Raw genomic sequence first — 21,370 nt, 5'->3', positions numbered from 1 at the left:
AAAGCACTTCTCATTAAGGAATATTTATTTAAAACCTCTATGCTATTAAGTAGTATAGTTAAAAGTATCTTTCTTTTCTTTCCAAAACTCTTTTGTCCAGGGAAGATAATCTTGTGAATAAAAATAAATTCATATAATGGGATTATGCTTAATTTGCTCTCTAATTAAATCCTCTTATTTGTCAAACCTATTGGATGGAAATAATTCATGCTGTAAATAGCACAGTTTGGGTTCCCTGCTTGAGTGAGATTGGATGATCCTTTTGCCAGTTAAAAGAAACCAAAAAAAAAAAAAAAAAAGCAAACAGTATGTGATCAATGGAAGAGTTTCCTACCAAAAGCTCACATGTGAAAGTAATTTGAGGAAAAAAACCACCATACCTACCATATATTTAAGCACTAGCAATATTTAGACTTTATGACTGTCCTTAGGGGAAGCTGCTGGCTACAGCACACTCCTCTGACAGTCATTTACCAGAACTGTTTTGATCAGTGATAGGAAGAATACACAGTCAAAGTCAGCAGAAGTCCCTGCAGCAATAGCGATCCGGGAGGCTCTGAAATGGTCAGCTTGGGAAGGTAAACCTGAAGTCAGCAGTATTATGCATCCTCCCAGAGAGCCGAGTTCTGTGCTCTGGGGTGCCAGCGTGCAAACTCCCCTCGAAGCCAGCACGCACGAGGGGAATTTCTCTCCTTTCTTCTTGAGTTTAACAGGAGTCACACGCATCTCTCTAGAGCAGATGGCCTGGTGTGGCAATCCTGCCCGAAGGAAGCGCGGTCCTGCCCCACGTAGGCCAGGAAGAGGTTTGCCATTTGCTTGAGCTGGAGCAGCGCTGGATTGTCAGCATGCACGGTCACACACATGGGAGCCAGAGACGTGTACGATTCCCTGGATCTCGCTACAGATTAATTTAAAATAATAAGATCTAACTTTAAAATATGGAAGTAATGTCTTATTCAGAGGCATCGTGCATCTAGACCACAAAAGCAGATCCATTCGTGCTGCCTGGATCCAGCAAGCTGTCACATTGAATAGTTAGTGTCTTTAAAGACAATAGGACGTTTCTTTTCTGGGCAGACTGGCCGCATGTGCAGTGACCTGATTGTGCAGGGAAATAGTCTAGAGTAGCTGTTCTCTAATGGCTTTTCTGCAATAGCTGCCCATCCAGACACTCTCCTTGCTGAAAGTGCCATTTTCCCGTCTGATTTAGAAGTAAACTAAATTAAATTACAAAAGCCATTTTTAGTGCAGAATGTGTGTTGAAACGGAGATTTAACTTGCAAAACTTTTGCTGTTAAATTTACTCATGATAACTGCCTCTTGCCCCCATTGGCGAGTCCTAAAAGCTGCCTGAGATAAATAAGTGTGTTCATCAGAATCAGTTACTGCGAAGTATTAAGATGCTAGTCTCTAGCAGAATTTATTTTTCCTGCTCTGCTGGATTTTTCAATTTGTCTCTGATATTTGGGTATTTTTGCAGCCAGATGGAGCTCAGCTTTATCTGATTGTTTTTTGATTTATATTTCTTTTAAAGTGCTCTCATTTTTATATTCTTTGTAGTGTTAATGATGGTAGCTCTCTTACCTTGCTTTTAAGTTACATATACAAAGAGTGCTGGGTAGCTGTTTTATAAGCTTTTTAAGAAGAAATTTATTAAATGACACCATTTATTCCAAAAAGTCAGTAACACTAAATATAATTTTGGTGAGGAAAGAGTTAAGAAACTTCTTGGTTCTCCCCCTGCCATCAGTTTGAGCCAGGAGGCAGCTCCCCTGACTTGAATCCTGGATCAGCATGTTGGCTTCACGGAGCAGTAACAGAGGAAGAAGGAAGAGAAACGTAAAAATGATCTATAAGCAAGAATGTCTCTATATATAGAAGTTTTCCGTGAAGCACCAGACACTCTTTAAGAATTAATGGCAAATTGGCCCAAATCATGCAGTGCTTACAAACTGTACTGGACTTGCTGTTTCTGCTCCCAAGATGCATTGACATGTTTTCTTTGGACCTACACAATCAGTCTTGGAACAAAAATTATCAGTCAGTTATTTGTACTGCTTTTTATTTATAATTCTGTACTGCTTGTTACTTAACAATTATTGCACACCATGTATAAAACTTAGTAAGCAGTGAAGCTAGTTGATTGTGCTGACTTGGGCGGGGGGAGGAAGTAGATGTTATAGGGTATTTGGAGAATAACAAATTAAATTATCATAACAGCTAGCCATGCAGGGAGGTAAGACCTCTCTTCCCTCCTAAATGCTTCTGCTTAGTTCTCCTGCAGTTGTAATCCTGCCTGCACAGAAAAAATGAATGCTGCTTTCCCTTACTCCATTTGCAGGCTATTGGATAGGAAAGGACAGAAAAATGGAAGTTGTTCTTTCCTCACTGCCCCTCAGTTTTCTCCCTTGCTTACAAGAGCAAGTATGTGAGGATACAGAGGGTAATTAGCTGCTTTTTTAGAACAGGAAAACATCTTGTTTCCCACTGCAAGGTAGAATCTGGGATGAGTTAGGGAATTCATTCTCGAGGCTGCACAGCGATGAACTCTTGCTTACTCAAGGCAGCTTGAAATGCTAGGAGCATAGCTAGTAAGTACAGTGCGATTGGGTTTTGCTTGGTAGAAGGTCCAACATTAGTCATTACAGCAAGGCATTGCATGTAGGGAGTTACAAGAACGCTGCTTGGTGTTTAATGGTGGTTGAAAAGCGACCAAGATATTAGAACCTATAAAGGATGAAATGTGAGAGAGACCTGGAAACGCCCCGATGGGTTTGCAGAATACTGAAGGCACATCAGTTCCCTCCAGTAATGCTATGTTGGCTTTCAGCAATTTGATCACACAAGAAACAATACAGGACTTTGTGTTTCAACTGTTTCCGCTCAAACCTGTTTTGCCAGTGCTGTCGTGAAGGATAGAGTTCTTCATTCTCTTCATCATGCAGGAGGATGTTCTGTTTTATTAGTGGATTATTGGTAAGAGATGGTGGAAGTATAAGAGGTGAGTTTATCACAGATGTGTTGGACCAGGAAAGTATTAAAAAAGGCAGCTGATGAGACTCTGTACCCATGGTTCCCAGGAACCCGCACTTGGTGGTGTCCTGATGAAGGAACTTGGGACAGTGCCATTTAAAGAGTAATTATTTTCTAGCTGTCATCACATACTAATATGTAGGGTATGGTCAACAAAAGCTTCATCACTCTTATTTAAAGATGACCAATATCAGATATATCTGTTACACTTTTGAAATTCTTGAACTGTCCATAACAGAGAGAGGGAGAATTACATTTTTCCCTAGTGTTATACAGACAGATAAATTTCCTTGAGTGTATCCAGTGGTTGGCAAAAATGGGTGACCTAAATGAGCAGAAGACAAGCATGAAACCTGACTGACCTTGTGGAGTAGACTATTATTTTCTTCCATTGCAAATATAGGGATTCCTTTTGTTGCTAAAATATGAGCAATCTGAGCTGCTGCTTGTTTGGCAGGATGGTAGCTGAGCTCTGCTCACAGCGATAAGAGTGCAGCCTGTTAGCTTCTTGATTGCTGTATTATGCAAGCAGAGTATTACTGAGCAAAAGCTTTTTAAAGAGACATTAGGAGGACTGTGTTCATTAGAATGCAGTGTAACGTGAATAAGCCAAGCTGGACACAAGTTCCCCCTAGTGAGGGAATCAATAATAGCTTCTGCTCAAGGAGGTAGCTATAAAAATAGACTACGAAGATAATGAACTTTGCTAAATTGCATACGTATGTGTTCTGCTTGTGTGTGAATTTAAAGGGCTTAGAGACGGTAAGAGAAGTATGGGAAGCATGATAAATTCATCACCAAGGTCCTTCCATTCTTTTTTTTTAATCAGCACTTCTATATCTCTTTTAGTCTTAAAGTTTTGTTTCACATGGTTGTGTATTTGAATAGTTGGTGCAAATTCTCATTGTCAGAACCTTGCAGGAAAAAAATGACAAAGTTCAAGCTTACAGGAGTTTTCTTATCAAATGGCATTTAGGCACAAGATAGAAGCAGGTTTTGACCCTATGGGCTATTTTTCACCTTGTGGTTCAGGGCTATTAGTATGACATCTTCCCAAAAGCATGGGTAGAAAATCTGAAGGGATAATGTCCATCTTAGTGGAGAAAATTATCTACTTTTCCTAGTTTTTCCAGAAACTTCATGCATAACTGTGGACAATTAAATTCTATTCTTCCTGATAATGTTTCCCTAAAAGAGGTAAACTAATGTCTACATCAGGGTGTTCTGATATGACAGTTATGGATGCCATATGTGCAAATCTGTGTACACAGATTTTGGTCCTTTTGGTACTGTGAATCAAAATTACTTGTCTTTTGTGACTTTCTTTATGAAATAACAGATTATTGCTACCCCATTACAGACTAGAAATGATACTTGGAAAACCGAAAATTACATCAGCAACTCCTTTCCCCTGTTGCCCACCAATTCAGTTTGGTTGCAAATACAGAGTCACTACTTGGAAATAATAGTCACCTAGATCTAGAAATTCTCTCAAATGTTTATTTTTCTAAACCTTTCACTATATGCAGATGTGTTTATTATTAGCCAAAGATGGTGGACTTTAAGGGTGGACTTACATAGGAAAAATCAGTAGTAGAGAGGAAATAAATACTCAGAAGAGCCATTGTTGTAGTTTAACCCCAGCCAGCAACTAAGCACCACACAGCTGCTTGCTCACTTCCCCCCCACCCAGTGGGATGGGGGAGAGAATCAGAAGGAAAAAGGTAAAACTCGTGGGTTGAGATAAGAACAGTTTAATAGAACAGAAAGGAAGAAACTAATAATGATGATAATAAAATGACAATAGTAATAATAAAAGAATTGGAATATACAAAACAAGTGATGCACAGTGCAATTGCTCACCATGCGCCAACCCATGCCCAGTTAGTTCCTGAGCAGCAATTTCCTCCCCCAGGACAGCGCCCCCCAGTTTATATGCTGGACATGACGTCCCATGGTATGGAATACTCTGTTGGCCACTTTGGGTCAGCTGCCCTGGCTGTGTCCCCTCCCAACTTCTTGTGCCCCTCCAGCTTTCTTGCTGGCTGGGCATGAGAAACTGAAAAATCCCTGACTAAGTCTAGACACTACTTAGCAGCAACTGAAAACATTCTTCTCATACTGAACCCAAAACATAGCACTATACCAGCTACTAGAAAGAAAATTATCCCAGCCGAAACCAGGATAGCCATTCTCACATGTACAGGGTTTGCACTGATGGATAACCTAAGGAACACAGAGGAAATCGGCAGGATCTCAGTGGTATTAAAAAAACAAAACACCAGCAGCATCTCTTCTGTGTGTTCTGCTGTCACTGCGAAGTGTTCAGATGACTGTCATCCACAAATGCTCATGCTTAGTCCTGAGTGACGTCTGATGAAAAGCACCATTTGGGGAATTACATGCAGGAGGCTATTTAAAGGAAAGGGAATCACAAGTACAAGAAGCAGCTTGCCTTTAAAGTGAGCATTTGAAGCTGAGTAATGGAAATGCAGCATTCTGTCCTGCGCCCTTTGCACAGAAATACAGAGCTACGCTGCAGAAGTGCAGAGGGGTTTATCCCTTCACTGTACACAGATCAGTTGTACTGGTAGTGGCCGCCAACGTGTGCGAAGAACCTCCTTAGTGAGTTCATGCCCTCTGTTTCGGCACCCATGGGAGATGCCAAGCCAGGATTGCAGCTTCGGGAACTGCTGCTTGGCACCAGGGGTGGCTTCCCAGCGACTGCTCTCACTGTCCAGGCCAGCAATTCTGTGTTTCTTTCAAAGAGAATAAATATGGGAGCAGTCTACAACCCATACTGGCCATTTAATATATCAGAAACTAATTTTTCTCCTACAGCCCCAGAATCAGGGGGCTTATGAATTACAAAAAGGCATGCGGCTGATTCAGTTGTAAAGGTTTTTCATAGCCCAATTCTTGTAACAAAATTTATCTTCTGAAAGTAGAACAGCTCTCAACTAGTGCAGATTGTCAATCTGGACTACCTAAGAGTTATATGAACTTAAACACATGGCTTTAAAATTGTCAATCTTGTTTATTTTGAAATGATCATTTGATAATTCTAAAAAATCTATTACATTTCCTTTGAGAAACATGTTTTAAAAAACTCATCATCCATTACCAAACAGTATTCCTGGTTGTATACACATTCTGAATGACTCACATTGCTGAATCAAAGTGATGGTGCAACTTAATTCTACATTTATTGGCAGTAACATTCATAAGCTTGTTTTCTGTACAGGAAAACCAACATTTTGAGGAAGCATTCTCTTCAGTCTTCTAGAAGTTGACAGCCAGAGCTGACAGAAAGGTGGTGTGCAGAACTCGCATGTGGTCTGGGAGATGTGATATCTCTTGAAATACAGTTTTTTAAGTGGGCTGTCTACGTATAATCAGCTTCAGGAATATCCTTCTTCAAAGAAGGGGAATCAAATATGGCAATAATTATTTCCTTTAACCCTTTTTGAAGATTTATTAGTTTTATTTATTCTTAAATTTTTTTGTGTACAAAGCTTCTGAGAAGGCCACGGGGATGACTACTTGCAGGAGCTCTCAAATGCCAGCAACAAAATGGCATAATCTCCCACTTCCCAGCAATGCACACACAACCCCTACAGCACATTGATAGGTTTTGTTACTGCTTGCTTTTCCACTTGTTTGCAGAGGAAGGTGTGAATACATCTGTAATACCTTCTTACAATCTTTGCATTTACAGGGACATGGCTGAAGAGTAGTTTGGGCCTTGTACAACAAGAAGGAAATCAGTTGACTTGGACTTATATTGCACCTCAGCTGGGCTATTGGGTTGCAGCTATGTCACCTACACTCCCAGGTAAGATGGAATTGAATTTTATTGATATTCGCAGCATTGAGTAACTATTTATTCATATATAATGTTTATATTTTTCAGAATGACCTCATCTGAGATGCCACAGCTTGATCAATAATGGATTATTAGAAAACAGAAATCTGAAAGTAAAGGGCTAAAATCTTTTGGGGATTGTGGGGGGCAACCCTTGGGCTCAAAACCTCTGAGTCTTTTCAATGGGAAACTTTTTGAAGTGTTCCTGCTTTGATGCATTTATGTCACCACTGCCTGGCAGAGCCATTGCTAGAAAATGAGGGGAGGTACAACATCAATGTATTGGTGTTCCAGCAGGTAGAAAAATACATGCTGTCAAGCTTCTATACAGAAACTCCCCAAAAAAATGGATTTACCTAAGACCAATGTCATCCTGGGTTAGACATCTACTAATGAATTGATTGTAAATTTTTTTTCTTTTTTTTTTTGCTGAAGATGCCCATTTTGCCCTGACTTACGCTTTGCATAGTCTTGTTGACTGTTTAATTTACACCACGAATAATTTAGCGTGGAAGTTCTAGGAAGTGTTTTAGCAGAGTGGCATTAGTAGATGAGCTGACAGGTTGCCATCTGCAAGCCTCTTGGCATAACTGTAGAAAATCACTTTGAACTAGGCATTATATATATTTCTGTGCCTGTGGAGATTATTAGTGTTGCAGCTTGCTATTCCTTTTTTCTGTCTGTGGCTGCCTCAGATTTCTTAGTATTAGTTCTTCAGCCACCAATAATCAGAGATACCTCTGTGTATAGAAGGGCCAATCAATCAAACAAAAAACTCGTCCTCTTACAGATTTTCTTTATTAGATTTTCTGGATAAAAACCAAATACAGTAGAAATGAAAACATTCTTGCCTTGGCTGTGCAAGCTAAATAAACTATATCTAACCAACAAAACAAACTCTAATGTGAGGCCTGTTTTTAAAGTCTGCTTGTATATGCCATGAAGTTGTTTCATGATATGCAAGCTTTTTTTCTGAGGTTATAGTAAATGAAACTGCTGGAATATTCAGCTGATTCACTGCTGAACAGAGTTTAGAGGCAGGTGCAGATCTGAATTTTATGGAATTTTACAAAATAATTGTGCTTTAAGAAAAAGCAACTGCTCTGAGCCAGACATTTCCCGGTACAGCTCTGTGCCAGACTGCAAGGAAGTTACACTAGTCCTGAAAATTGTGCCTGTAACTCTAAGGTTAGAAGGCTTGTAACTCTAACAGGAGAAGGCTTATTTGTCCTTGCAGTTTAACTTGTATGGCAGAATTTCTACTTGTATTTTACTTTTCCTTCTTTCTGAGGGCTAGGTCTGGGTTCCTAAAACTTTGTTGCAGTGGGAACAACATTTCCATGAAAAATTGAAGTGATCTATCTCTTCTTTTTCTTAATGTCCTGAAGCAATAGTATCAATCAATTATGTAAAGGTAATGGCAGGACAGAACGTGTAAATATTTAGATTTCCCAAATGCAATATACTTGATGTTATTTTTAATGAGCTTAATGTCTTTTTGCTTATTTTATCTCCTTATTGAATCTGTTTGATTTCCTATCTCAAAAAATGGACCAAAATGAGCTTTGTGTTCCTAGCAGTGGCTCTACAGACCACTCAAGATCCACAGATGAGGTTTTACAGACCTCATGATCTAGAACTTTAATGTTGGCCAAGATTGCTGTCCTTCACAGTACATGCATGTTACTCTGTCAGCTGGTGCTGTACCTCCTTGCCTGCAGATGAAAATTTGGGCCTTTATTTCAAAATCATGATAAGGATTTTACAAACCGGCAGGACTACACATGCTGTCCACATGTGTGCATTCCTTTGTATGTTAGAACATTTACTAAGCATTACTGAAACCTGGACTTATAACACTGTTTCACTAGTGGCCTGGTTTTTAAATCTACTGAAGATCTGCTTGGCTTGGCTTGATCTAGACTTCAGAGCACCAACACATCTTCCAGTGAATCCTGTACTGCAGTGTATGTACTGTTGAGTACAAAGCACCGCAAATGTTGTTAAAGAGAAGTTGTTGGCCACAGTGCTACTACATACGCTACAGTGCTGGAAGATGCTGTGATGGCTTTTCTCCAGTGATGCAAGCTTTGGCACACTGTGTCAGCATCAGGGCCTGGAAGGCAGCATTCACTGATGCATGCTCCTATTGAAACTAACTGCTTTTCCACAGAATGATCTATTTGGACTTGCAGTCATGAAAACCAGCACACGCTTTCTCCACAACTTGCTCCCTTCTCCAGAGATGGTCTGCTCAATAGGCACCAGGGCTACGAGCGGCAGTGTTGCTCACTTAGCACCCTGATAACAAGGGAAGAAGTCCCTCTCTTTGTTTAAGTGTTGTTCCTCTTCCTGTTTGCAGGTTGTTACAGGTCTAAATTCTCTTTTCTGGCCTTCCAGGTCCCGTCGTAACACACGACATTACCAGCTATCACACAATGTTTCTTTTGGCAATTTTAGGAGGGATGGCTCTCATACTTCTAGTCTTGCTGTGTCTGCTTTTGTATTATTGCAGGTAAGATTCACTGTCCTGGTTACTTAGTTCATGTTGGAAATACAAGGGGTTTTGTGCTTATGAAATTAAAAGCTTTTGTATTGAAACATTTTTACTTCGGGAGGGGGGAGGGAGAGTGGGGGGAAAGCAAGCAAGCATTTGAAGAAGAAAGAAACAGTGAGATAAACCTTCGTATCTTCCTGGTTATGTGCGGCATATACAATCCCTGCCTTTGCTAGGGTGGTAGTTGAATAAATCACACACACCTGTACCTGTGTTTTCCTTGTAAGATGTTTTAAAACCTCCTATCGAACATGGGCATAGGTCCAAGATCTCTGTCACTGTATCTGCTACGCATTTGCAAGTGATCTTTCTATTAGTCTTAGAGTAAAATAAATGTTAACCTTTTATCAGCAAGTGTATATTAATGAGTGATTTTGTATTTGCCTCCTCCAGACATTTGCTCAAATTTGTAATTGGTGCTTGAGATATTTCCCAATTGACATTATTCTTTGATTTTGTCTTCACTGCTGGGATAAGCTTTTAATTGTTAGGTTATGTAATAAAAGCTCAGTTCCCCTAATACTAATCACTGCCTAAAAATCTCCCATTAAGGCACACTTGCTGCTCTTGTTTTTGTGTACAACAGTCACAAATGTGTAACTTCTTTTGTTACCGGCTTTTGTAGAAGAAAATGTTTAAGACCACGTCAGCATCATAAGAAACTGCAACTTTCGACAGCACTGGACACTTCTAAGAAGGATCAGGCAACCTCAATGTCCCATATAAATTTAATATTTTCACGTCGCGAGTCAGAATTTCCTGGTGGGTTATCCGTTGCTAGCAATGGACACACTGAAAACTCAGGTGCAAAGGAATTAATCAGTGCTGTCCACATGGAGATGGTATCGCCTAGTGGAGAAGCAGATATGCATACACCTATGCTCAAACACTCATTCAGTACTTCCCAGGAGTTTAGCTCCCGAGAGGAACTGCTCTCTGACAAGGAGAAAGACAAGAGCAGAATTTCCTTGGATGAGCTGACTCCCAGTGGGTCTCTAAGAAAAGACTACCACAAATCAGCCGATAGTTTTCCTTTAAAGACAAGAAAATCTACAGAAACAGCTGAAGGCTATGAGTCCCCTATCAAAGATGAGTATAGGAGAAGTTACAATGCTATGCTGCCTCAGCCTTTATTTGAAAAGCAAGAGAGAGAAATTCAAGTATCTATGAACCATATTGCTACTGGAAGTAAATACAATATTCAGGAACAAATATACCCCACACCTTCAGCCCCTGAAAAAGAGCTGCTGGACTGCAGACCTACTGATTGTATGATGTCTCGTTCAGTTGATCACCTTGAAAGACCTACATCTTTCCCTCGACCAGGTCAGTTAATCTGCTGCAATTCTGTTGACCAAGTCAATGACAGTGTTTACAGAAAAGTTTTGCCTGCATTGGTCATCCCAGGTCATTACATGAAATTGCCAGGAGAACATCCTTTTGTTAGCCAGCCACTGGTTGTCCCAGCTGACCAGCAGATTGATATAGAAAGACTTCAGGCTGAGCTTCCTAACCCTCATGCACGGCTTTTTCCACACCCCCCCCAACAGCTGCAACCCCAACAGTTAGCATCCCAAGCAATATCTCAGCAACATTTGCAAGATGCAGGTGCAGCTGAGTGGAGTCAACAAAATGCTTCCATGTCTGAATCTATTTCCATTCCTGCCTCACTTAATGATGCATCCCTGGCTCAAATGAATAGCGAAGTGCAGCTTCTTACAGAAAAGGCTTTGATGGAATTAGGAGGTGGAAAGCCATTGCCTCATCCTCGAGCATGGTTTGTTTCTCTAGATGGACGTTCAAATGCTCACGTTAGACATTCATACATTGATCTCCAAAGAGCTGGTAGGAACGGGAGTAACGATGCCAGTTTGGACTCCGGTGTTGACATGAATGAACCAAAATCTGCCCGAAAGGGAAGAGGAGATCATCTGTCTGCACCACAGGGTCACCCACCAGTGCAAGAGCACCAGCAGAGAGAGCGGAAGGTTTCAGATAGCACAGCTTACACACAACTTGTGTACTTGGATGATATGGACCAAAGTGGCAGCGAGTGTGGAACAGCAGTTTGTAGCCCTGAGGACAATGCTCTACGATGCCTACTAGAAGGCACTAGTAAGAGAAGCGGTGTGCAGCTGCCCAGCCTGCAGGAGGAAACAAGAACTGTGGATACCAAACCAGAGCCATTAACTAGTCCTGAACATGGAACATCGGTTCAAGATGATGAGGAGGATGAGGAGGATGAGGAAGATGACCAAGGTGAAGATAAGAAGAGTCCTTGGCAGAAACGAGAAGAAAGACCACTAATGACTTTCAATCTCAAGTGAGCTATTGTGAAAATCCACCATTCAGTGGAGTATAAAATTGCCAAATATTCTTTCTGTGGAAGTGCTTGATTTTTTTGTTTGTTTGTTTTTTTGTTTTGTTTTGGGGTTTTTTTTGTGGAGAGAAAAGAGAAAAACAAACTGTGGTGAGCAACATTTGAAAGAACTTAAATGCATTACTGTGTAAATGTTAGAAAAGAATTAAAATCATTCCTCTGATTTAACAGCTGCCTCCAGTGAGATAGCTGAACAAAGAGTGTGATTGTTATTCCATATACTTGATATTGGTCATCCAGGATGTTGAAAATACTGACAAATTGTTTTGGTTGGTTTATGACCTCAATCTCCTTATGAATGGGAGCTGGTAAAGCTTTTGTTTTGTAGGCCAATTTTATGTTGATAATGCTACTGAAAGTATCTTAAAAACAAGAGTTTGACACATGGTGTCCAAAATTGTGCATTATCTCAATGAAAGGCTATGCATTGCTGCTTTTAGTAATATTTTGCTTATACTATGCTTTTCTTAATTTTACAAGTTGGTTGTAAACATTTTATGTCCTTTATTATAAACTACTCAGCAATTTATTTTAATGTGAAACTGCAGGAAACTTGAGTAGCATCCCTTAGCATTGAAGCCTTTTTATGAAACCAAACTGAACTTTGTGTCGACTAAGATTCCTTCAATTCTGGTCCCATTTACTCAAAGTGCCTTTTTTACAGTAACAATGAACAGTCCCTTCTTTTGGTAACTCCTTTTAATTGACCCCATTTGGGATTTTATAAACTTCTGAACCTTTTATTTTAAGCTGCATGCCAAGAGTCCCATTTTGTGCTGAGCATTTCTCATTTCAATACAGTATATTCTGTAGCTATCATGTATATTGTGGATTCTGTTTAGCCAGGATAGACTTAGAAGACATTTTAAAGGGCCCAGAATAGCCAAGAATAGACTGTATATATTGTTAGCTTCCTCTGGAATCATATGAGCTAATCATGCTCATATAAAATGGACTATAGACCGAGCAAGTGGACTGAATGTGTCTAGAAAAATTTTGGAATGAAAAAAAAAAAAAAAAAAAAAATGTACTATCCAAAAGTGCCAGAATGACTCTTCTGTGCTTTCTCCATACAGAGCTGCTTGGTTATCCAAAAATTATAATTGAAAATAAACTGCAAAAAATATCTTTGTGGATTTTTTCCTCTGTTGGTGGTCATCACGTATTTTATGTTATTTAATAAGAAAAATACTTTGGTTTCAGTTTTGCTCTGCATATTTATGCTTGTGTGACTTACTAACACACTTTCTTATGCAGTTCTCCTGAACTTCAGTCAATACTGAAATTTAGACCCCTTTTCAGAAAAGCATCCTCCCTCTCTTGATAAACATGTAACTATTCACTTAAGTATCACTGAAGACTTTGGAAATGAAATCCCCTGGTATCACCAAAATTCTCTGTGGAGTAACGCTTCCTGTGGGACCAGTTTCCTTTCTGAGATTTCTGCGGATACTCACACTTATTGCACACTTCTCGCTTCTTCATGAATTGGGTTCAAAGAAGGGAAAGTATGTGAATTCCACTCTTGTGGAATCCTTTGTACACATTCAGTTTATCATGTTTCATCCAATTATTTTTATGCAGCATTAGCATCAGTCATGCTTAATAAAGTTAATTATTATGCAATCTCTAAAGTGATCAGAGAAAGTGTTATATAGTTCCTATTTGATCTTTAATAATAAGCCCTGGTTCGGATTCATTGCTCTTTTTTTCAGTAGATTTCAAGGTTTTCTTAGGAGGCTGGTGTTGTAATTTCCGTCTCACTGAATGTCTTACCTTGGGAGTCTGGGCGCAAGCCAGGAACTGAATCCCGATTTCCTAGTTCCCAGGCCAGTGCTCCTCTCCATCCACAAAGCCACATCACCTCTGTTTTGCTTTGATCCATGTTTGGAAGTGGTATATGTTGTGAAAGAAATCTAAAATAATATTTGTGGTGTGCATTGAATATTGAAATCACCATATTAGCAGTAAGTTATGTTTTACTCATCACATGCGTTCCAGGTCCTTTCCTGTTCTGTTTAGAAATTTTGCTACTGACCGCATGTGAACTGGCTCTGGGATCTGGGTTACTTATTGTCAGTCTGTGCAAGATCACTGAACAGAAAAATGCTACTTTAAAGGAATAGTATTTATCAGATGTCAGTAAGTGCTGGTAATACAGTGTCACTTATTAATCACAATGCTGCATCAAGTAAACATTCTGGTTAAAATTTCCGCGTACTAGAATTATTGTGCTATTTAATTTTCAACTTTCTGTTGTCTTAAATCTGTCATTTTTAATTACATTCTTTTTCAGATTCCTTTGCAAAGTTTCCATCGTTATTATCTTGTAAAGTGAGATTGTTGCTATTAAATTGCAGTGGTTTGTTTCTTTAATCGTGTTGGTTTTATGTTCAAAACACATAGTTTGAAGGTTTGATTATTTGTGGTCCTAATACAGCAAATATACTTGAACAAACACAATGTGGGTATTTTGCAAATCTTCTTTAAAATAGCATTTTTTTTAATTGCGGTCATATCACCAGCCATATAATAGTTGGATTTTGCAGAATATATAGTTTGTGGAATATAATTCTCAGTATATCCAACACATCTGAGCCACATGTTAAATGAAATTGGAACAGAGTAACACAGATCAGATAACAGATTGAGATTAGAGTGTGTCCATTGTACACACTTTGCCTAATCTTACAGTCCGGTGACAAGTTCTGTGTTTTAATTTTTGTAAACATACTGAGGAAGATACTTCAGTAAAATATGAAGAAATTTTGTTGCTTATATTTTGCAGTTGCACAGTGTAGCAAGTACCAATAAAGCTTAAAAAACATAGAGAACAAAGTATAACTTGAAAAGGTCTTGGCATCAGCAGCTCCAAGTGATCTTAGTCCATGTAGAAGATAACCTAGAGAAGCAGTTGGGTTTGTATTTTTTGATGGCAACTATTAATGCGGAAAAAATGCAAAAGATTGTAATGACAAAGCTTACAAAAGTAATGAAAATATGTTGGACTTAAAAAAAATACTAGGAACAGGTCTTCAATTAATCTATACGCAATCAGGATTTTCAAATGGATAATGACTGAAAGAGTAAAGATAATTTTTAAATCTTAGGTTATATTATCCAAAGTCCATTTATATCATAGGGCCTATGAAATGTTAGGACTGTTGGGAGTTAATACACTCATTAAGAGTCCATTCACTGTATGATTGTCCCCCAGCTCCCACTTTGTTCCTGCTGAAATACTTGCTTCTCAAAGCTTATTAAAGTATCTGTAAAGCACCTTGACTTATTGTGATAATGACCTTTTATTATTTGATTTAAGTGCTTTGTCAGGGTACCAGCATGCTAAACCCTCTACAAATACAGGGGAAAAATGGTTCTTGCCTCAGAGCATTTGCAATCTAACGTTACACAAATATACAAAATCGTGGTGCTGAGCTTAGATGAACAGCTTACCAAGAAACCCCAGCATTTGGAAATTGCTCATGATGCTTTTCTCCCTTACAGGCAGGACTGAGTAGCTTTAGTAAAGTGAATTAAGCTCTCTTGAAATACCTTAGCAGTATTTTCATTTTCTGCCCTTCATTCTATCCATGAATGCTCTGAAAGACCAATTTTATATCACGATCCTAAACCAACATGGTTGAGATTGGTAAGAAATTACATATCCCATGTAGGGTTTAGCCTATAGAATAGTACAGGTGTAAATGAGCAAGTATTGGATTAGATATTTACCCTTTCTCTAGGAAGGTCCCTAGTGAACCAAAAAAGGCATTATTTTTTTCTTAACCAACGAGAATTCATCTGAGGATTAAAATTTGTTGTAACGTAGTAGCTCTTCAACTGTCAATAGGCTGTAACCTGGGGCATGGGGCATGGAACTGAGAATCCATCCAGTACAGCCTTGGACTTGGTCAAAAGAGTCTTCTCTTTTGAGAAGAATGTCAGTTTGCTTTTCTAAAACGTATGGGCGACAGGTAAGGTTTTTTTGAATGAGTGCTGCTGTTTGGGTCCTTTTAGCATTTGAAATTCTTAAAGTCGGAATATCTGCCACCTGGTGGTGAACTGTTTGAACTGTTTCTCCATACATACTGGGTATAAAACAGTTTCTCATTTCAATATAAGCACAGTTTATAACTTCAGTAACACCAGTAGGCAGCTGGCACGGGATCATCAGTTGTTTCATGGGCTGGCTGTCAATCCAAGTGTGGAGATAGCTGTCAGCTTGAGAGACCTTGCCCAGCCTCTTAGCTGGGGCAGTATTCAGCTCATAACATCTCCAAATCAAAATGTGTCATCACTGATGGCAGTGTAGTGTGCTCAAGTGTAAATATGCCTGTGTTCTCTCACCTCGTGAATAGCACCTTGGTTTTAGATAAAGTTAAAACAACTCTAACTAGTTTCCGAAGTTGAGAAAAGTAAGAGCAACTCAATTATTATTCTTTTCCTGTTCTGCTTACAGACAAATGTAAGCTGGCAGGTTCAGTGCTAACCTTATTCATTTCATATATATATATATATGTATGATATATGATTATTATATAATATGATATATCCTATATCATGATAGATAGATAGATATACACACGATATTTTCATGATATGTCTGATATTTTCATTTCTAGGCTGCAAACCATTTGGAGCTTTGGGTAGACAAGTAGGCAGCAGCCAAGTGCCATTTTCAGACTAGAGGAGGATTTTTTAATGTTACTCGTGTAATTCCAAGTGGTAAACTGACACCATGTACTGTCTTCTACATGACAGTAATAACAGAAAGGGTATGTAGTTCTTTTTAGCTGTAATTTTCTGGTATCCACAGCTTATTAGCTTGCAAAACGTGGCACCTGGTCTATTATCACTTAACTGAAGTACTTCTTGTTTTATTGATGTGCTTTTTTTCTAGGAATAAACAGTGCCAGTTAGATGTTTGATCATTAAATATCTCTTCTGCCTTGGAAACTTACAGCCGCAGGGAAGGAAAATGTGATGATAACAGGGAGGTACAAATGAAATACTTGTTTAGTTTATTTTTGTAATTCTGGAGAGAAGCACTTCGTGTTCACGTGACTGGAAATATGCACTGCTGAATAAACCCAACTGAGGAATGGTCCTGCCACTCCATTTTATATTATAAAAGTAGGAAATGGTGCCTGAAATACTGCTGTGGGATGAGAAATCCCACTTTCAAAGGAATGGCTGTTCCTGCTGCAAGACATGTTGGGTATGAAAGCTGGAAAAAGTTGTTTCAAAGGGCTCCTGTTACAAGCATTGGTTTTTAAAGGGTTTTGGTGATTCAGTGGTTGTAGGGAGTTTAAAAAAGCATCAGGACTGCCTTCTCCCCAGTCCCCCCCCAGTTTTCACAAGCACACTCCTAGCAGTGTTGGCCCCTGAGCTTCTCCTCTCCCTGGGTAGAAACCTGTTATTGTCCTCTCTTACACTGGAGCTTACAGCTCTGGCTGCGGCATATGCGCCACAAGCTACTCCAGGTAGATTCTGTTCCCTACACAGAATTTCTTCCATTTCTTCCATTTCTTCCATTTCTTCTGGAAGTTTTCCGTCAATAAAGGAAGAGGCTGGAACCACATCTCGACCCCAGGAAAGCCTGCATGAAAAGAAAGTAACACAGCAGGAGATGTGCCCACATACTACCCTTACCTAGATGCTTAGGGCAGGGCCTTTCTCCCAGTGTCCTCTGCCCCTGGAGATGAGAGAGGCTACGGGTCGTGGCTTCCCTCTCCCTGGTCTTCAGGGAATGCCCCTTCCATAAACCCAGCCCCCTGATTCCACCTTCAGTTTTGTGCCATGCTGAGAGGCCAGCATTGATGGGACGTGCAATGTGACACTCTGATGACATTTCAGTAAAGCTGCTTGTAGGTGTTGGTGAGGGTGAGCTTTCTCAAGCTGTCTGCCTCTTTGTGTCTATGCCACTAGCTGTACCTTGATTTTAACACTTCATAATCCTATATTAAATAACACAATAACAATGAGGAAAGCAGAACATGATAGCCAAGTTCCCCCGCGTGAGGAGTGTTTTTCTTTTGAGCTGGATTTGATCTTCTATTCCTGGAAATCAGCAAAGTATACCTACATAAATATATGTGTATATGTGCATGCGTGCGCGTGCATGCATGCATGTGCACATGTATATAAGTGCATTTAATATAAAAGCTGGCTTAAATGCTAGTTTCAGCATTTCAACATCAAGCAATGCCAAAGTAAAGGTCGCTCACCTAGGCTGACTGGAAGAACCGGCAGAAGAGCTTATAAAGGCTTGTATTAATTAACTTAATTGTCCTTGTGGTCTGACACTGCAGGGCCAAAGACATGCTTGATGCTGTTTCTGCTGTGCCTATGCCCCTGACTTCCATGAGATTTATTCACACTTGCCTACTAGCCTAGACCTGACATCTAAATTTTGTGCTTAAAGCTTGTCTAATGTCTGTATTTTAAGTACTTTACTCTGCAATTGTTGCAACATTTGACAGATACTTTTCTTTTGCAGAAAGTTGTAAAATTCTGAAGGGTAAAATCTTACTGTAAAAATCTCCAAAAATTTTGCATAGAAATGGAAGAGCTATAATAGAGTCTGGTTTCCCTTTTTCTTCATGGGGAAGACATTGTGTCCATGAGACACTTCTTAATTCAATGTAATTCTCCATGCAGTAGGTGTGCATCCCGAACAACGCTGTTAATCTGCTTCTAACCAACCAGAAGGTATGCAGAACCTTTATGGGCATTATCCATTTATCTGATTTGTAAGTTAATGGGATACTTCTAGTTGGAGCAACCTACAGAACATTGGAGACAATCTTCTGTTGGCTATCGTGGAAATGTGGGAAATACAGCATCTAACAACATACTGTCCCTGAGCAGGTTGTCACCATAAGGAGTATCCTGTTTGTTCTAAAATACTATTCTCATCCAAGGTCTGCTTGGCTTTAGACTGCAATCTCCAAAGCCTGGAAGAACACCTTTCCAAATAAAAGTGGTTTATGCTAATGGCAATAGGTAATGAATATTAAAGTACTTGATAGACATACCATTTGTTTGGGGATAGCCAGACTTTTAGGTTTCCTTCTCTGGACCTGAACTTTGAGAACTATCCTCCTCGATATTCTCAAGGTTTCCAGGCTCTAGTCTCTATTTCAGGGTGTCTAACAGCGTTAAATACTCTAGGGCAAACAGAACATACAGAAGCACCCTAATAGTTCTAGTCTGTTACAAATGCTCTGAGAGTTGTAGTCAGGCTGTAGCCTCTTCACTCTAGCAGGAAAAAATGTACATCTATCACAGGAAAGAGCCCCTTTTTGTTTGGGGATAAAGAACTATCAGAAACAGACAAAAATAAAACTGAAAACTTTCATTTTGGAAAAATACTGAAATGGTCAAGAGATGAAGAATAATTCACATATCTATCGCTCCCTCCATCCAGAATCAGGGAAAGAAAGCATTTGGCTGTACCTGCAGCCTCCCTGCAAAGAGGAGGGAATAGCAGGTGCATTGATACGGGGGAACTGTAAAAGGCTGATGGGAGAACTGATTTAGGAGCCGACAGGAGTAAATTGGATTGATTTGGAGATTGGATGTGCAGAAGTAATTGCTGAGTATTGGTCAGAGCTCTTGCAGCACCAGTGTCAACACTGTCTTTGTCAATAAATCTGTCACCACTAATTCTCATTAACATATATAGTTTGAGAAGGGTCTGAAAGACAGAGAAAAAAAAATAGACATAGAAATGTAAAATATGTATATATTTGTAATAATCATTATTTAAAAGTCAGTTCTGATTATTAAGTATCTTTTAATGTAAAACATTATTTATTTATTTTTTACCTTTGGGGGCTAGAGACCCTACGAACAGAGGAATTGCAATGCTGGAACCAGTTTGAACCTGTGTTTGATCTAAGTCTTGTATCCTGCTTCCAACAATCATCAAAAACAGATGCATCAGAAAACTGGGGAAGAAATCTCTGCTAGTGATAATAACCCCACAGGATAAAAGTCTTCCTATCCTTATCACTTATACCCTTAAGCATGAGGGTTTGTATTTATCATACACATTTTTTAATGCTACGGTATGTTTTCAATATGCATGTAAATGTCTAACGCTTTTTTAATGCTGTATAGCCCGCGGCCCTTGCCAATGCAGGCACCAGCATGGAGAAGTAGATGCTTCAGTGCAAAAGGTAAGATGTAAAATAGAAGAGGTATGGTATGAGCTGCATTTTAAAACAGAATTCAACAAAAATTTGAACATCAGAGTGCAGCAGAAAGAGCGGGCTGTTTTGAGAGTGCTTGTCCCCCAGTGTGAATGCTGCAGCCAACACAGGCCAGCAGCAAGTGGGCTGTGTGAGACAGGCGAGGCTGAAGCTCACCAAGTGTGGTATGCAGCAGGAGGCTAAAAAGATGTACAGTGGGTGAGACAAACCATAAAGATCAGAGACGTGATCTCACATGGATACAAGTGTGCAACATATGAGATCACAAGCTCATTTCATTCCCTAACCAATTCTACCTATTCTGTTGTTAGCTGTGACATCTATATACATTTGTTTTGGTGCATTTGTTCAGTGTATTTTCAGACTGTATTCTCTCACCCTTGCATCTCATTCAGGATTAAAGAAGGCAATATTTAAGTTCTCAGCATAGAGAGCCACCAATAAAAAAAATCATTGAGAGATAGTACTAGTAGGTACTTGTGTAAGGCAAAGTCTAAACATATTTGTTTGCTCCATAACTTTTTTTTAAAATATTTATTAAAAAAATAGAGAAAACACTAAACTATTAGCTAATTTTCAAATTGGATCAGTTTTGCTTCCGATTTACAAGACTACAAAAAGTTCACACCAAGTTGTTTATTATTTACATGCAATATTAAATCTATTTTAATTATAAATGCCATGAATATTTCAATGCGGTGTATAAAGTTAGGAGCAGTCCTATGACTGCATGAAAATTTCAGGTACTTTTCTTCTGCAGTGTTTAATACTCAGAACACATAGACCAATCAAATGATGCCAATAGTCTGAATGATATATATCACTAGCTCACTGGGATGTAATTAATACGTATCACTAGGCAAGTAAACAAGTCTGGATTATGCCTGGCTGCTTAAGGGAAACTGTATCAGTGACTGGCTGGCTTTATTTAAGTCATAGAAGAGCAAAGAGGAGGGTATGACCCTGACCACGTACGACACAGTCTCACTTGATGGTTCATCCAACAGACGAGATCGGACAAAGCTGCGTACAGCCCTGGGAGTTAAGGCTTCCCAATTGTCCTGGTTTCAGCTGGGATAGAGTTAACTGTCTTCCTAGTAGCTGGTAGGGTGCTATGTTTTGAGTTCAGTATGCGAAGAATGTTGATAACACTGATGTTTTCAGTTGTTGCTCAGTAGTGTTTAGACTAGAGTCAAGGATTTTTCAGCTTCTCATGCCCAGCCAGCAAGAAGGCTGGAGGGCCACAAGAAGCTGGCACAGGACACAGCCAGGGCAGCTGACCCAAACTGGCCAACGGTGTATTCCATACCATGGGA

At 39.5% G+C, this 21,370-nt stretch overlaps 1 protein-coding gene across 5 annotated transcripts in view; it reads left to right on the top strand.

Annotated features, from left to right (window-relative positions):
* The window catches only part of FAM171A1 (family with sequence similarity 171 member A1), a 91,901-nt gene extending 77,690 nt beyond the window's left edge, over positions 1-14,211 (top strand). For all 5 annotated transcript variants that reach the window (XM_069775850.1, XM_069775867.1, XM_069775859.1 and 2 more), the window contains 3 exons: positions 6,752-6,868; positions 9,299-9,413; positions 10,081-14,211. In XM_069775850.1, the coding sequence (XP_069631951.1) occupies positions 6,752-6,868; positions 9,299-9,413; positions 10,081-11,782 (1,934 nt within the window). In that variant the 3' untranslated portion in view covers positions 11,783-14,211. The remainder of the gene's footprint in view (positions 1-6,751; positions 6,869-9,298; positions 9,414-10,080) is intronic.
* Positions 14,212-21,370: the final 7,159 nt, after the last annotated feature.

Source organism: Haliaeetus albicilla, chromosome 2, assembly GCF_947461875.1.
Source record: "Haliaeetus albicilla chromosome 2, bHalAlb1.1, whole genome shotgun sequence".
NCBI classification, from domain to species: Eukaryota; Metazoa; Chordata; class Aves; order Accipitriformes; family Accipitridae; genus Haliaeetus; species Haliaeetus albicilla.
This window is presented reverse-complemented; position numbering and strand designations above follow the sequence as displayed.